Source organism: Onychomys torridus, chromosome 8, assembly GCF_903995425.1.
Source record: "Onychomys torridus chromosome 8, mOncTor1.1, whole genome shotgun sequence".
NCBI lineage: Eukaryota > Metazoa > Chordata > Mammalia > Rodentia > Cricetidae > Onychomys > Onychomys torridus.
In genome coordinates, this window is record NC_050450.1 from 34922448 (window position 1) to 34935373 (window position 12926).

General features: G+C 42.0%; 1 protein-coding gene across 1 annotated transcript; it reads right to left on the reverse strand.

Annotated features, from left to right (window-relative positions):
- Window positions 1-5157: 5157 nt before the first annotated feature.
- LOC118588636 (T-cell immunoglobulin and mucin domain-containing protein 2-like) lies at window positions 5158-9524 on the reverse strand. The gene is made up of 5 exons (XM_036195208.1): window positions 9455-9524; window positions 8762-9094; window positions 8029-8037; window positions 5798-5974; window positions 5158-5261 (listed from the first exon to the last, which is right to left on the reverse strand). Exons 1-5 carry the CDS (start codon window positions 9522-9524, stop codon window positions 5158-5160), a joined length of 693 nt encoding a protein of 230 aa, XP_036051101.1.
- Window positions 9525-12926: the final 3402 nt, after the last annotated feature.

A 12926-nucleotide genomic window follows, 5' to 3' on the forward strand; every position in this document is an offset into this window, starting at 1 on the left:
CATGTCCAAAGGATTGGGCTTTCCCGGCGGACCACCTAGTTATTTCCAGTTCAAAATAGCCATTTCCAGGTCAAAACATCTGGCGTGGCTAGGACTCTGTGGGTTTACATGGTTGCGTAAAGCGCGTGGCCATGTAATCTACGTGCATGAGTGGAGTAGCCACATGCGGTCCTGTACCCATGCACGGCTCACTCTTTAAAAAGCTGGCGCCATTTTGCACAGGTCTCTCTCCTCTCTTCTCTCTCTCCTCTCCTCTTTTCTCTCTTCTCTTCTCTTCTCTTCTCTCTTCTCTCCTCTCCTCCCTCCTCTCCTCCTGTTCTCTCCTCTCCTCACTCACGTGTGTGCTTCACACAGGCCTGTCACCTCTATCCCCTATCCTCTATTAATAAACAACTCTTCTGTGGATTTGTCATGTTCGGGATGTGTTCCTCGCAGATAAGAGCGCCTAAATAACTAAATAACTAACACCCTAGCCCCAACCCTGGGAAGGGCATTTGGCACCTGCTTAAATTGTGGTAAATATTAATCAAATTTCTGATGACCTATGAGTGTGCACATGGTAAGGTGGAGATGTCTGGCCAAAATGACCTAGTGAACTTGAAAAAAAAATGGCAAGGCAGTTTTGGAAGTGAAGAAACAACAGTTTTTATTAGTGAAAGTGCACACAGCTAAGTCAGACAATTACTCAACATCTCATTTTCTTTTCTCTCATATTTATGCACACAGCTCTCAGAGAAGGACTAGTTCTATTGCTTCATAAGATGTGCGAAGTTTCACAAAGTTCAAATGTTTGTCCAGAATGGCATGAAGGAGCCACACACTTTTCATCCCAGGTCTTTGGGATGCAGAGGCACAAGATCTTTGTGAGATTGAGGCCAGCCTCGGGTACGTAGATACAGAGTTCCAGCCAAGCTGGGGCTACACTGTGAGACACTATTCTAAAAATTAAAAAATAAAAAAAGTATAATTGTTAAGTATTGTAATGAGCTAGTCCACAGCAGATTATGGGTAACAGAATCAATATTATCTTCAAAGTTCAAGATTAAAAGAAAATTCAAGCCAGGTGGTGGTGGTGCACGCCTTTAATCCCAGCACTTGGGAGCCAGAGGTAGGTGGATCTCTGTGAGTTCAAGGCCAGCCTGGGATAATAGAGTGAGTTCCAGGAAAGGCACAAAGCTTCACAGAGAAACCCCGTCTCAAAAAACCAAAAAAAAAAAAAAAGGAAATTCAATAATAAAATCAACAAGACTGATTTCTCTGTGGGAATATCAACAAAATTCATGTTGGATCTTTCTATCGGTCCTCTCAACTGGTAATATTTTTCTATTGCATAACAAAAATACAAACACAAGCTATATCAAAGGGAAACACGATTATTTTAAAGACATATCAGACAGCATGCAAAATACGTTTGTGGGTATAATATGAAAATCACTGACTCAGCTCTAACTGGACATCAGCTATTACTATAACATCTGCTAGGGTTGGCACATGCATTCTGGAATGTTTCCACTGCTCAAAGACTTCTCACCGGTCACCTCTCATTGCAATGACCACTGTCCACCGAGGTAAGTGTGGACATAACAGCAAACAGACATGGAGGTTACCCTGTTGTTACTACTGACTAGTACTGGAGCCCATGTTAATGACCTGTTTTCCACTGAGTCCCACATGCTTTCACAGAATGTCACTAGTCACCATGTTCTTGAGTTCAAGCAAGATTTGGAAATGGTAAGTGGGACAGCGAGACAGATCTGCAGACCCCTTCATGTCTGTCAGGCATCTCTAGGAAGACTGAAGAACAGAGCAGACATCACAATCTCAGAGCTCTTGCAGCCACCAGACAGGAATCAGGAAGGAGGCAGGAGAGTGCAGGGGTGGATGGCCCCATCTAGTGGCCTCATCTCTCTAGAACCCAGCCTGATCTTGACAAATCTTTCTAGAAAAGCTACAAATCCAGGCTATAATTGCAAAAGACCTGATGTGATGTGTAGTTGCCTCAAATTTAAGAAAAAAAAAAAAAGAAATTAAGAAAAAAAACTGCCTCAAAAAAAAGAAAAAAAAAAAAGAAAAGAGAGAGAAGAAAGAGTAAAGAAGAAAAAAGAGTAAATCACTGTAGTTTAAACACAATTATTTTAAGGCAGACAAGAGAAGCTCCATTTGGCAAACGCAGAATGCAATTTCTTACCATCTGTCCTCCCCCAAAAAAACCCCAATCAGAAACATATTCATTTCTTAGAACTCTGTGGAACAGCAGTGGACTGTGGACTGAGACCCAGCATCCTGCTCTCCTATGGGCTGAGTGTCTCTAACTGGTGTTGGGGATTACTCACTCTGATATAGAAATTAGTACCCTCTTGAAAATCTGCTCTTCTCAACAGACTGGGAACCATTATACCAACATACCAACACAACAGCCTTTGTTAACTCTAGCAAAACCAAATATTTCCTTGATTGTGACAAACTGATCCACTATAAAAATTGTGTTTATGAAATAAATTTAAACCTGAAGAGAACTATAAATTTATAGAAATTTAGAACTCTCAATGAAACCAGTGGTAGTCCCAAACACTGGAAGCCCTGGAACAGGACTTCCCTCAGGCAGAGAGCCTGGGTCCTGCTCCCCTCTTTCCCCTTCATTTCTGCATTGTCTCCTTCCAGCACCTAATTCAGAGTCCAGTGGGTGAGGACAGGACACTGAGCACCAAGTCAGACTGCAGTGGAAACAGCACTGATGAACTCAGTCCTTGTCCACTATTTTCTTCCCTGATGTCTTCCTGGTCCATTCTCACCATGGCAACCTCTCCTGACATGGAACACCCATCCCTATCCTAAGATCAACCACATCATAATGCATCGTATTTCCAGAGCTGTGAGAAAGCATAGCCAATTCTAATGGTGACGTTAGAGTTCCTTCTGTTTATCTATCAGGAAATTAAAATCTGAGTGTGCCCATGACTTTACCCCTTGGGGGGGGAGGGGAAGTGACATTTCCAATTACAATATGATAGATAAAACATGATCATGAAATGCTTCTAAATTCAGGATGTCATCCACCTGTGCTCACTTTAAAAAAAAAATCTTTTCAATCCCATTCCTTTCTTAATAGTTTTAATAATCAAAGCAGGAGTCTATTTCCTTTATTACAGATGCTGTGTTGACTAGAGGAACAACAAAATACTAAAAAGTTCATGTTTCAGAGAACACACTGCAGTGATTGGAGAGACTGAGGCATTGTGAACATAAGAATTAAGATGATGTTAACAGGGAGTTTGAGTACAAACAGCTGAGGGTCACCCTCTCCACCACTGCTGGATGAACTGACACAGAAAATAGTCCTGGAGCTGTAAAGGGTGTTTTCACTGTCCAATCCGGTTGTTGTCTTTCCAATCTCAGGAAGAAGGCCAGTAAAGGGCCCCTGGGACTCATTCAGTAGGTTAAGGGACTGTCTTCAATTATGTAGACACTATCTTCAGCTCTGGACCACACATGGGCTGTGTTTTGCAAAGCTCCATTCTAAGAGAAACCAAGTGCTACTGCTGCAGAGAGAGAGAGAGAGACAGACAGAGAGAGAGAGAGAGAGAGAGAGAGAGAGATGTTGAAGAAAGAACAAGAGGAGGTCACCTTTCAGGTCTGAGCAGAACTTACATTTATGATGTATGCTCAGGACTCCAGGAGCCCCATTCACAAAAAGTATAACAGTGAACAGTGCCACATAGGCCCCTCCTATGAAGTCATAGAAAAGTTTAATAGGCATCAGAATAATAAAAATTCTTTTTTTTTTTTAAAAAAAAAGAAGCAGCTCAGCGGGGCGGTGGTGGCACACACCTTTAGTCCCAGCACTCGGGAGGCAGAGGCAAGCGGAATTCTGAGTTCGAGGCCAGCCTGGCCTACCAAGCGAGTTCCAGGAAAGGCGCAAAGCTACACAGAGAAACCCTGTCTTGATATCTTTTTTTTTTTTTTTTTTTAATGTGGAGCTGAGGATCGAACCCAGGGCCTTGTGCTTGTTAGGCAAGCGCTCTACCACTAAGCTAAATCCCCAACCCTAGAGAAACCCTGTCTTGAAAACAACAACAACAAAAATACTAATAAAAACAAAACACAAATTGGGAGACCTACAGAGACAGATATCTAGGCATCATACCAAGGTACCATATCAGGATGTACATTTTGGAAATGGGCTAGGAAATGAACATCTTGTGTATTTACTTTGCACTGTGATACTTTAGAAAGGGTTAGGAGAGCCTGCAACCTGAGTGAGATCCCTGGAGCCCTTGAAAAGGCAGGAAGAAAGAGCCAGCTCCACAGTGTTGTCCTCTGACATCCACAGATGCAGTGGAACCTGCACACACACACACACACACACACACACACACACACACACACACACACACACATCATGCACACAATAATACAAAGTTTTCTTTAGTGAAAGAGAAAGGGTCTTGAAACCTGTGTAGCATCTAAATTCTAACATTAAACATGGAGTAGAAAAATATTTGAACAACAAAGCAGTGTGTTTTCCCTAGAGCTGGTGGTCTGTGGCACAATTTCAAAGACTACATGTATGACACACATTCACAAGCACAGAAAAGTCAGACACTGAACTGAAAAGAATTTGGGGAGAGCACTGCAGATGTTGCAGCTGGCCCAACCCAAAAGCTGTGGGAGGGGCGTCACTTGCAGAGCACATCCTGTGCCACTGTTAATCAGGGTAGGCACAGTGGACTGACATTTGAGCTTCTAGAATTCATGGAGAGACAAGCCAGAGAAGAAAATAGGAATTGAGCGGTGATGTTATGAACAGTGTTGTTTTGTCATTTGTACAGAGTGGCCATTTCTACTACTAATATTAACTTTACCTGTAGGCAATTTCAATGAAGTATGAACAACATGGGCTCACTCAAAAGCATGAGCATGTTAAATCATTTCCTAAAGCCTTTGAATTTGATGGGTGTTGTTTTTTTCATTCCTATAAAGGATGTACATTGTACTTTTCATGCTACATGAATAAATTGAGAGATCCTTAAAGTAAACTTTATAAGGAATCCACTGCCTCTTTAAAAGGGTGGTGCTTGGATGCCTTTCCAGTGAGGTTGTGGAAACAGTACAAACCCTCCCACCATCCATGCACATGGCCGAGGCCTGATCCTGGAATCAGAGAACCAGCTTCGAAGCCAAGTGAACAGGGACAAAGTCTGAGCCAATTTCTCTCCTCATAACTTCCACCATGAGATTTCTGACTCTGCCAGTTCTTGTCACTACATAATATGGACAGGTTACAGTTAATATAGGACATAATTGTCTGAGAATTAAACTCTGTTTCATAAAACATAGCATGCTGCCTGGTGCTCATGAAATGCTAAATGATAGCCACCCTGAACTATGGTCTCAGCTGGATGGCCCAATTTCAGGATGGATGTAAGTGGTCAAGAGTCTCCCTATCCTGACCCTAGTTTTCAGTCAGTCCTTAATTTTTCAGCAGATAGTCATGTCTAACTGGACCAGATTCCCACCATCCTCATGAGGTATCCTAGATCAAAGATCCACCTAAGCCTGGCTAGTAGTGAATCCTTGGGGAGTCGGATATAGAGAGATGGATGTCCTCCATGTTCAAGCTCTTGCACAGCAGAGGGTGAATGTAACTTATGAATGGGAAATTACAGACTTTGTGAAGCTGTTGTTGGGCTCAGCTAAGAACTCTTCACCTATATTATACATCTGAGTTGACTCAGTGTCTATGTCCTACCGACTCTCATGAGAAGGACTCTGGGTCCTGAACCACATTAGGTTGTACCTGGTGTGTGAGTCTGTGTTTGTGCTGGTGTTGGATGAGAAGAGGTTGAGACTTGGGGTGATGTGGGTACATGTGTGGGTCTTGTTGAAATAGTTATGTGTCTTGATGTAGTTGTGGATCTTCCTGTAGTTGTGGGTCTTCCTGTAGTTGTGGGTCTTCCTGTAGTTGTGGGTTTTCCTGTATTTGTGGGTCTTCCTGCAGTTGTGAGTCTTGCTGAAGGACTTGTCAAAAGTTCTGGATTTGAAAATCAAAATAAACAAGGATCAGTCAAGCAAGAATAGGCAGGTGCTTCTGTTGTAGCACCCATGACAGGCTGTCCCCAGAGAGGCTCCTCTCCTGAACCTTTGTTCTTTGTCATTGACCAACTAGGACTGGGCAGGACCAATAGGAGGCAGCTGCACTTACCACATGGAGTTGAGCACAGAGCCCATGTTCCTAAAGACAAACTGTACAAATGACAGGTGTCAGGTCCTCAGAAGTCTAAGCATAGCTGTGAGACTGTGAGGTTATGAGGGCCTGATACTGCTCTCAGAGGTGACTGACTTCACCCACATTTCCAGGCCCAGCATGTTCATTTCAGTCAGTCCCCAGAGGACACAACATACAGCCCTGCATCTTAGCATGCAGATCCCACACAAACCCCAACTAAATGAAATTTGCACAATTGGGTAGAGAGTGGATATTGTCTATGGTTCCTTCCAATGTAAGACAGACCAGGTGAATACCCCTTATCCAAAAATGCTTGGCTTAGTTTGACAATTTAAATCTTGCATAAGTATTTGGAATATTTGCACATAGATAATATCTTATGTGTAGGGCTCAAGTATAAACATGGATTGATGTGGCATTCATATAATTGCACTTTACACATGTAGCTTAAAAGGTAACTTTATACACTGTGGACAATTCTGCACATGATACTTTCATGATGTTGAATTTTCAAGGGCAATTTTCAAGTCTATGCTCAAAAGGTTCCAGATTTTGGAGCACTGTAGACTTGGAATGTTAGGATTAGGCAGGTTCAACCTACAATTCACAAGTCAACAGCATCCAAAGTGCTGCAAGGATCCAAACAGCTACTGATGGTCTCAGTGTGCAGAGTTCCTAGACAGGAGCTAAGGCAAAGTGGTGCTGGGATCAAACAGTCATCCAGGACTCATACTGTCTGTGTCAGCAGACACATGTGTTCCCTGTAAGTAATCTCCTTTGATCTTGACTGTTCTAACTACAAAATAAAACCTCAGCAATGAGGAATGATACCTTGAAAACTCTTCTTTTCCTTGAATACAATGTAGTCTCTTAATATAGTGTGTGTTTACCTTGAAATAAAGAACAAACTGTAGTGTTGCTACTATGTGTGGGGTAGTAGTGGGAGTATAGCATCCATCTTAAATTCAATACAATTATTTATTTATGTATTTATTTATGTATTTATTTATTTATTTATTTATTTATTTATTTATTTGTGTGTTTGTGGAAAGTCACAATTGCGGATGCCAGGCAATAACTTTTCAGAGTCTCTTCAGTTGATGGGCATCTAGGTTGTTTCCAGATTCTTTCTATTATGAATACTGCTGCTATGAACATAGTTCTAGCCACTTAAAAAAAAAAGATTTATTTATTTCTTATGTATACATCATGTATGACTGAAGACCAGAAGAGGGCACCAGATCTCATTACACATGGTTGTGAGCCAACTGGTGGTTGCTGGGAATTGAACTCAGGACCTCAGGAAGAAGAGTCAGTGCACTTAACCTCTGAGCCATCTCTCTGGCCTCCTATTTTTTTTTTCTTTTCTTTTTTTTTTAGTTTCCTGAGAACGGGATTCTCTGTAACTTTGGAGCCTATCCTGGACTAGCTCTGTAGACCAGGCTGGCCTCGAACTCACAGAGATCCACCTGCCTCTGCCTCCTGAGTGCTGGGATTACAGGCATGTGCCACCATTGCCCGGTCCTCAATTGTATTTTTAAATCTGCATTTATTATTGTGTGGCAGTGTGTGAATGATGTGCATGTGGTGGGATTGCATAACATGATGAATTTGCCAGTGGGAAAACTCCTGGGCTTGGTAATCTCTTTATGATTTTATGTGAGTTCTAGGGATGTAAGTCAACTGACCAGGTTTGCATGTCAAGGGCCTCTATCCATTGAATCATTTTTCTGGATCTCTGTTTATTGATTGAATGACTTACTGATTTTGGTACTGGGCCTTGCTTTGTAAATCAGGCTGACCTGGAACTTCTTGCTCACACCTTAGCCTCCCCAGTGTTGGTATTATAGAAATGTGCCACCATCTTTTGTTAGGGTGAAGTCCATTCTGTAGGGCAAGGAGCCGCATTTCAAAACTATGGCTGGGAGGCAACTCAAGGAAGCCTGAAGGAGCTAGTCATGGAATATGAAAGAACGATGATAGAGACAGCTTTGGGGAAGAGACATAAGGTTCCTAGTGCCTATCACAGGTGTGAAATTATGTTACTAACTTGGCTGAAGTTGAATGATTCTGACATCCAGTAATTGCCCAGTAATTGAGTAAAACCAAAACTTATTATAAGCCACAGTCATCCTAGGGTCTCCACTGCTATGTTGCCTCCCTGGTTCTGTGGGTTGCAGTCTGATTGTTCTTTGCTTTATATCTAGTATCCACTATGAGTTAGTGTAAGGATTATGTCCTTAATTATGTCACCAGCCTGCAACAGCATCTTAGGGACTACAGTGACTAAGGGTGACTTTGTAAGGACTGACCTGCTGACAAATCTCTAAGCTCCATAAAACATTTATTAATGAACTTAAATTAGTAATGTTATGCTGTAATGACATGCTTATCCCACTTCTGGGTGCTGGGACTCTAACCAAGAATTTTAGGTGGGAAACTTCAGTTTCCTTCTTAGAGGAAAACAGAAAATATTAGCCCACAGAGGACTAGGGTCTCTTGAAGAAATAAACAAAGGAAATACAGAAAGCTTACCTGGTTTAACTTTCAAGGAATAGGTCACAAATTGGAAAGATCCAGGGATTGCCACTATACAACAATATGGACCACCGTCACTCTGAAGAGCATTCTCTATTGTCAAGGACACGTTTCCTTCTGAAATATGACCCTTGAGCTGGTATCGGCTGTTCCTCTGATAGGACACATGGTAGCCATTGGTCCAGATAAGCGTTCTTGCACAATAAAAAAGCTTACATTCACCAAGGCCCCAGCATGCGGTAGTGATTCCCTCATTTGTTGAGTAAGTACATGGCAGTGTCACAGGGTGACCCACCACACCTTCCACTACTGGGTAAGAACTCAGAGCACCTGTGATGGAAAAAAGAAGAGAGGGAGAAGAAATGGGGAATTAGTAACCAACATTTTCCTAAAATTTTGTTCTTATTTCTTTTCAGAAAAATTAAGGTAGTGGGTATTCAACTGGAATTTAATTTAGGGTATTATGAAAGTGAGGCAAGTGCTGTCCACTGAACTATAGCCCTAGTATGAGGGCCTAGACTTGACTTTACAGGCTGTACCTTAGGGAAAGGGCCACCATCTCAGACCGCCTGATGTACTCAGTTCCATGAAGGACCTCAGGAATGTGGCTCTGAAGATATATAGATAATCCTGCTGAGTAGTCCAGAGAATCCTGTTCAGTGGGTTGGGGTTCCCTGCCAAAAGTCTAACCCAGTGGTTTCAAAAGTGGTTTCATTCCCAAAGACTTGACCAATAGTTTCAAAAATTCAGCTTGGACCATATCTCTTCTACCTAATCCCAAGTTGCCAATTCCTGGCTTGTGGTTTTTCCCTATAAACACTCTTTACACTTGTGTTGTGGCCACTGCCACATTTTCTTCCATCTGCTGTGTGGTGGCCCAGGTTGAACCTGAATAAAAGGATCCTTATGTGCTTGCTTGGAAAACCGGCTCCTTGGTGTTCTCTGGGGGGTTTGAGAATCAGGTACAACAGTAGCCTTCTTTATCATATCATTGGTGTTTTTGTGTGAGTTTGTGTGTGTGTGTACTTTGCATGTGCGTGTGTTGTTGGGGGGTTAGAGGGAATGACAACTTAATGTTTGTTGTTATCATTTGGTTTTCTAAGCCAGGATCTCACTTTGCAGCCTTGGCTGGCCTAGAACTTGCAGCATAAATCAGACTTCAGACTCCCAGCGCTTGGCTGCCTCTACCTCTCTAATCCCATGATTAAATGTCCAGTTTTACAGTCTGAATTTGAAGACTGTAAACAGTTTCCTCTCAGCATATTCTTCCTTAGTGTGATTACTTAATGGGTATATTTGTGTCTGAACAAAACAGCTTGTCTGTTGTATGATATTCACAAGACTTTTCTTCTCTTTTCCTTTTTTTTTAGCTGAGGATTGAACCCAGGGCATTGTGCTTGCTAGGCAAGTGCTCTACCACTGAGCTAAATCCCCAACCCGACTTTTCTTCTCTTTCATCTTCTTCAGAGAGTGACTTTCTTTGGAGACAGGGACTTTTTATACCTTGTCTGTCTCAAAGTCAAGATCTCCCACCTGTGATTACAGCGTGCTGGGATAGCAGGCAGGAGCCACTGAGACCAGATCAAATGTTTCTTTTTTTTTTAATTAAAAAATATTTTTAAGGAATTTATTATCTTTATTTTTTATGTGCATTGGTCTATGCATGTATGTCTGTGTTTGGGTGTCAGAATTTAGAGTTACAGACAGTTGTTATCTGCCATGTGAGTCCAGGGAGTTGAACCCAAGTCCTCTGGGAGAGCAATTGGTACTCTTAACCACTGAGCCATTACTCCAGCTCCTAATTCAAAACTTTTATTTCAAAATCCAGGCCATGAGTAATGCTTCTAAACCCAGTACTCACTTGCATACCCAGAACTCACTTGTAAACCTAGAACTCACTAGTATACTAGTGAACTTGGGAGGTAGAGGGAAGAAAATGAGGAATTCGAGGCCATTTTCACCTAACTAGTAAGTTAAAGGCAGTCCTTGGATTTGTAGACCCTGTCTCAAACCAGCCCTCCTCCTCCTCCCCCACAGTGCTATGACAACAAAATCACTAACTCTTCCCACCTTTCCTAATCAAAGAGCAGAGCCAGGGCTTTGGAAAAGCATTGTTAACCTCAAGGCAGAATCTTAGTAACTTGAAAGTCAGTCTTCAGAAAGGAGAGACTGAGGCTTATTCTGAATTTTATTATTGACCCTTAAAATACACAGACACTTACATGTACTAGATATACACACATACACATAGACGCACACACACACACACACACACACACACACACACACACACACACACACACACACACACACACAAACACATAAGCTAAGCAGAGGTCCCTTTTTAAAAGTTGGTGACATTCCAGAACTTGACTAAGACCTACTAACTAGCAAAGTAAGATCTCATAAAAAACACACAACTGGGCTGGAGAGATGGCTCACAGGATAAGAGCACTGACTGCTCTTCCAGAGCTCCTGAGCTCAATTCCCAGCAACCACATGGTAGCTCACAACCATCTGTAATGAGATCTGGTGCCCTCCTCTGGTCTCCAGTCATACATGCTGTATACATAATTAATAAAAAAAAAATAATGAATATATAAAAAAGGGGGGGTTGTTTGTTTTGCTTTGCTTTGCTTTTCTTATTCTTACAGGATCTCCTGTATACTAGGCTGGCCTCAAACTCACTAATTGACAATGACCTTGACCTTCTGATCTATGTACACCTCCTGAGTGCTTGGATTTCCAATGTGTCCAATGTGCCCATATGAACATTTACATCATAACATTTTCCTAATTATGAATGGCAGCGATGCTTATACTTTCTCATTCATCTTCACAAATTTTCTTCAACCAGGAAACTGAGTCTAGGAATTTGATCTTCTGGTTCAAGATGTATGCTACTATTAATAGGCATGGGTGTGCACACCTGAATCCCAGGAGCTGAGACTTGGAAGCAGGAGGGTCAGGAAAAACAGAACCTTCCAGGCTACATAGCAGTATCAAAGCCAGCCTGAGCTCCATGGGATTCTGTCTCAGACAAATAAACAAACAAACACCCTGAAAAGAAACCTGTGTGCTGAGATAGCTTGACCTCTTAAGAGTCCAGATTCTGCTATGACTTATTATGACTTTAACTCCATTATTCCTCCTTGCTGCTAAGCATGACTGTTACTCAGGTAACCGAGGGCAAGAACAACCTGGATATGCAGAACCAGAAGTCTGCTCCCTTAGCAACATGTACTTAATAGTTTCTGTTATTTAACTAGTAAATAGAGATTCTTTCCATATCTGCCAGTACACTGGACGCTAGTGTCAATTAGATCATTACATTTTTAGTGTCGATCTGGGCATGTGACACAGGCCTATAACCCCAGTACTCAGTAGGCTGAGACAGGAAGTTTGTGAGTTTGAGGCCCTCCTGAGGTATGAAATAAGGTGATGTCTCAAAGGAGGGGGCAGTTATGGTGGGATTCACTCCTTTTATTTCAGTTCCTGAAAGACAGAGGCAGGAGGGTCAGGAGTTCAGGGTCATCCTCAGCTATGCAGTAAGTTCAAGATCAGCTGGACTACATGAGACTCTGTCTCAAAAGTCAAACAAAAGAAACTTACCTTTTAGCCTTCATGTGTTATGCTTTCACTGTCAAGAGGTATGAAAGCACTAATTAGGCCATTTGGCCCTATATAGATCTCCACCTTGTCTTGAGGGTTTTAATGATGCTGGGTGGTTTTGGGCAGTTCAAACCCAGGACCTTGCACATGCCAACAAGGGCTCTGCTGCTTCCAACAGCCAAATAATCCTCACAACCCCCCATCTGGCTTTTCTCTTACCTCAACCACCATTTCTGCTTCAGTGCTTACACATACTAAAACAAACATTGCTTCATCCTGGACCAAAAGAGAAAAATCCTACTGATGATTTCCCTCTGCTATTTGTAAAGAAAGATCTCTGGCAAGAAACCTGGAAGCAGAGGGCCTTAGATTTTTCTCAAGAAAGTCTAGAAAAAAATCGTGCAAAATTGAGAATGTCTAAACCCTTAATACCTTGTGTGGAGGTTTGTGTGTGGGAAAAATAATCACCAGTGGGCTCTCTAGAGAATGGTCAGTGGGCAGAAAAACAATATTAGGAGATTATAAATATACATCTTGAATTCAAACATCC

What these genes read in the sequence shown, in the direction of transcription:
- LOC118588636 (XM_036195208.1), bottom strand. Translation starts at nt 9,524, where the DNA reads ATGGTCCAAGCTGAATTTTTGAAACTATTGGTCAAGTCTTTGGGAATG. An exon ending in ACCACTTTTGAAACCACTGG is followed by an intron (nt 9,095 to 9,454) that starts GTTAGACTTTTG and finishes TTTCCATCACAG; the next exon opens with GTGCTCTGAGTTCTTACCCA. An exon ending in AACACAGACTCACACACCAG is followed by an intron (nt 5,262 to 5,797) that starts GTACAACCTAAT and finishes CATATTATGTAG; the next exon opens with TGACAAGAACTGGCAGAGTC.